The sequence below is a fragment of the Octopus bimaculoides genome, chromosome 3 (genome assembly GCF_001194135.2).
Source record: "Octopus bimaculoides isolate UCB-OBI-ISO-001 chromosome 3, ASM119413v2, whole genome shotgun sequence".
In the NCBI taxonomy this organism is placed as follows: Eukaryota; Metazoa; Mollusca; class Cephalopoda; order Octopoda; family Octopodidae; genus Octopus; species Octopus bimaculoides.
The window spans coordinates 46,087,647-46,091,553 of record NC_068983.1 but is presented as its reverse complement, the minus strand read 5'-3'; the positions used below and the strand labels follow the sequence as shown (position 1 = coordinate 46,091,553).

The 3,907-nt window shown below is 34.9% G+C and overlaps 1 protein-coding gene across 1 annotated transcript in view; it reads right to left on the bottom strand.

Moving 5' to 3' along the window:
- The window catches only part of LOC128247369 (zonadhesin-like), a 60,192-nt gene that overhangs the window by 31,109 nt on the left and 25,176 nt on the right, over window positions 1-3,907 (bottom strand). The window contains exon 8 of the mRNA XM_052966739.1: window positions 1,038-1,601. Within this exon, the coding sequence (XP_052822699.1) occupies window positions 1,038-1,601 (564 nt within the window). The remainder of the gene's footprint in view (window positions 1-1,037; window positions 1,602-3,907) is intronic.

The window sequence follows — 3,907 nt, the reverse complement described above, 5'->3', positions numbered from 1 at the left end:
TATATATATATATATATATATATATCAATGGCTGTTAGATGGGCTTTGATTTGGATTAACTGGACTTCAGGATCGCGATCACAAGACTCTATTAGAAGCCTGGTGCAGAAAGTTTTACAAGTATTTCGCTTGAACTACCAATCCCTTATAAATTTCTCCTTGTTTTGATATCTATCTATCCATCCATCTATCAATCCATCCATCTATCTATCTATCTATCTATCTATCTATCTATCTATCTATCTATCTATCTATGCTGAGACTATTTTTAGGTTAATTAAAATACTATGTTTTACGAAATTGTTGTATTTATGGATTTTGTAACAACTCCACTTTGCAAAATCAATTCTGGATATTTGAGGCAAGCACTGCAAGTAAAGGACAAATCTTAAGGTGATGTTTTCCCTTCGCCAAAGTAAAAAGAAATGTATACTCTCTCTTTACTCTTTTACTTGTTTCAGTCAATTGACTGTGGCCATGCTGGAGCACCGCCTTTAGTTGAGCAAATCGACCCCTGGACTTATTCCTTGTAAGCCTAGTACTTATTATTCTATCGGTCCTTTTTGCCGAACCGCTAAGTTACGGGGACGTAAACACACCAGCCTCGGTTGTCAAGCGATGTTGGGGGGACAAACACAGACACACAAACATATACACACATACATGTATACATATATACGATAGGCTTCTTTCAGTTTCCGTCTACCAACTCCACTCACAAGGCTTTGGTCGGCCCGAGTCTATAGTAGAAGACACTTGCCCAAGGTGCCACGCAGTGGGCCTGAACCCGGAATCACGTGGTTGGTAAGCAGGCTTCTTACCACACAGCCACTCCTATGTATAACGAATAAATAAATGATATTTAAAAGAAAAAGTTTTGTTCTTTCTGTATCATTTCTCACAGATCTGCATGATTCAGTTAAGCAGAGCTAACGCGAAGGGAACAATGCCCTGTAAAATTATAAATAGATATAAATTTAGAAAAGTATATAGATAAGGACTCGATATTTAAAAAAAAAGTCAACTGAAAAGCTTACCAGAGCACGCTTTCTTTAAAATTTGGAGCTTTATATTGTTTAATTCATAAAAGTTCTTAGCGAACATCAAATTACTGGTATTTGTTTGGCCGATAATATTCCGCAGCTGTTTTTCATTAGCATTTTCTCCAATTGCTACTATATAGATATTGAAGCCAGCTTTATTTAGTGTTTTAATCATATTCTTTGATTGTGTTTCATGAATTAGGTTGCTTCCAACGAATAGAACAACAGCACTATGATCTTTTATGGGGTGTCTCAAATTCAAGATTGTTTGTTTGTACTTATTCAGGTAATAGAAAATATTATAGAGTGAAGAGGTACTTTCGTTGACGTACTGTAATGTCTTTGCAGCTTTCTGTACATGTAATGGATCATCTGAATTCCTTACACCGAAAGAGAATCTGTGAACCGTAAACGTATGAAGGCTCATTCGTGCCGAATACAAGCTCAAGGTAAAGGATTCAGTAAAATCCGTTGCGAAAGTTTTCAATTCATCAAATTGCGTTTCGCCAATAGCACTGGCCTGCACCAAAAATACTACATCAACTGGCTTGTCACACACTGTAAAATAATAAAGTAAAAACAAAAGAAGGGAATTAGTCGTAGAAAAGAAGATTGAAATATTGATACTTATTCATGATATATACAAGATTATTTTGAAGTAGTAAACTAATAAATCATATATTGTGGGATTCTAAAGCAACCATTGATCACTGGCAAGGGGACAGTGGCACTAACTTAAAAGGAAGTGTTGTAATCGAAGTTCACAGAGAAAAAATGGAAAAGTCGAACATGGCAATATGTAGCTTGTACAACATCGTATAAAACAGAATGGCATCAAGGAACTAAGACAATAACACCAGAATAGACAATATTCATTATAGAGAAGGTGTAATGACCAAAAAGGAGATATCAACAGATTGTATCTATCATCTTGTACTTGAACGAAGATTATTCTAACTCCAAATAATCGTTAAGACTATCGGTATTTGGGTTGACATATAAATAGAAAACATAGATGACCCACTCCTGCAAATTGTAAACCTCAAATTCTACTCCATCAAGAAAGAAGTTACTCATTTCTGGAAAAAGCTTGGAGTGACTACATGAAAGCAATGACAACATTCCAAGCTGCTGGTTAAAGAAAATTTTCAAGACCTTCAAAATCTACACAACAATAATTTAACTCAACGAGACCTATCCATACAGAGTGCACCAAGAGAGCGCATATGGTATTAAAGAACGAAATCAAGTCCGGTAACTGGTTTAAAGCTATTAACAGCAAAGTAGTACATGTTAGTGACGTACACTTTCAGCATTATCAACTGAAAACAGAACACCGAGAGACTGGAAACCATAACAAGAACAGTGCTGGTCATACAGAAAATGCACGATCCAAAAGTATATGTCAACAGACTGCGCCTACCAAAGGTTTCAGGAGTACGAAGTTCATTCTAACTTGAAATGTATTTCAAGACTATTACTACTAAATTTGAGATATACTTAGAAAATACAGATGACCTACTCCTCCATGTTATAAAACGACAAATCTATACCATGGAAAAAAAAGAACTCAACATAATTGAAGATAAAACTTTTTGCTCCAAGTACCCCAATAGCAAAAATCCCCAATTGAATGAAGCTACCCGCTTCACTCAATTGCTTGTTTTTGCTAAAGACTGAGGTTAGCGGAAAATTTTGAAATTCTAAAATACGCTATAAAGGTCGGTAATTATTTGAAAAGGGTACAAGAGGTGAACTAACTGAAGTGACACTAGTTGCTTAGGAGATTAAAAGCAGAGGCTGAAAGGCAACGAGTCACTATAGAAAACGAATCTAGAGTCTAGCGAATAGAATGTAATTATTGCTTCTTTAAGGACGGAATATGCCAACAATGTAAGATATTCAGAAAGTATGAAGAAACTATTAACACCGCCCCTGAATCCATAGAATTAGCAACTGTCGAATACATTCATAGACTGAACAGCGCAGCGGTATACAGGAAAATATACAGGAGTTTACAAGATCGAGACAACTTAGAAATAATTCACTCATTAGTCAAATAGTCTCTGATAAGAACGATATCACCAGTCTCTAGGACTTGCTCATCCACATAGAAATATAAAAGCCAAGAAACTAGACATCGCTTTTAAGAACAGGTCCTTGTATATTGACATAGAAATATAATCGGAAATGTACAAATTTGTGAAAGTCATAAAGAATCTAATCACTCTAAAAGACCATGAGATTGAAATTGGCAAGGTATAGATTATAGAAACTGATATAATACGAATGGTAATTAGATTTTTAGAATAAATGAAAAAGAAGAAAAAAACAAAAAGTTTATCAGTACTATGTCAGCCAAGATTAATATTTAGATAATCCAAAAGATCACGCTACTGAGAGCAGTTCGCATATTATATGTCACTCAAGTGACATCATCTCCAAAGTGCTACATGTTTATAGCGAGGACCCGGATCTACACAAAATCAATTACGAAGCAAAAAGAAGACTGCAGCAGCAACAGCATCAACAGCATAGCAACAACAGCAGCAACAATTACAGCAATAACAACAATGGTTTCACATTTAGGCAAATGCTAGCAGTTTGAAAGGGAAGCGGTTGGTCGATACCACTGATACCAGTATTTGAAAGGTACTTTATTTTATCGACCCTGAAATGACAAGAAAAGTTGATCTCGAGAGGATTTAATCTTAAAACGTAAAGACGACACAAAGGATTTATTCCGACGCCCAAGTGGTTCTGCCAACTAACCGTCATCAAAATAATAATAATAATAATAATAATAATAATAATAATAATAATAATAATAATAATAATAATAATAATAATAATAATAATAATAA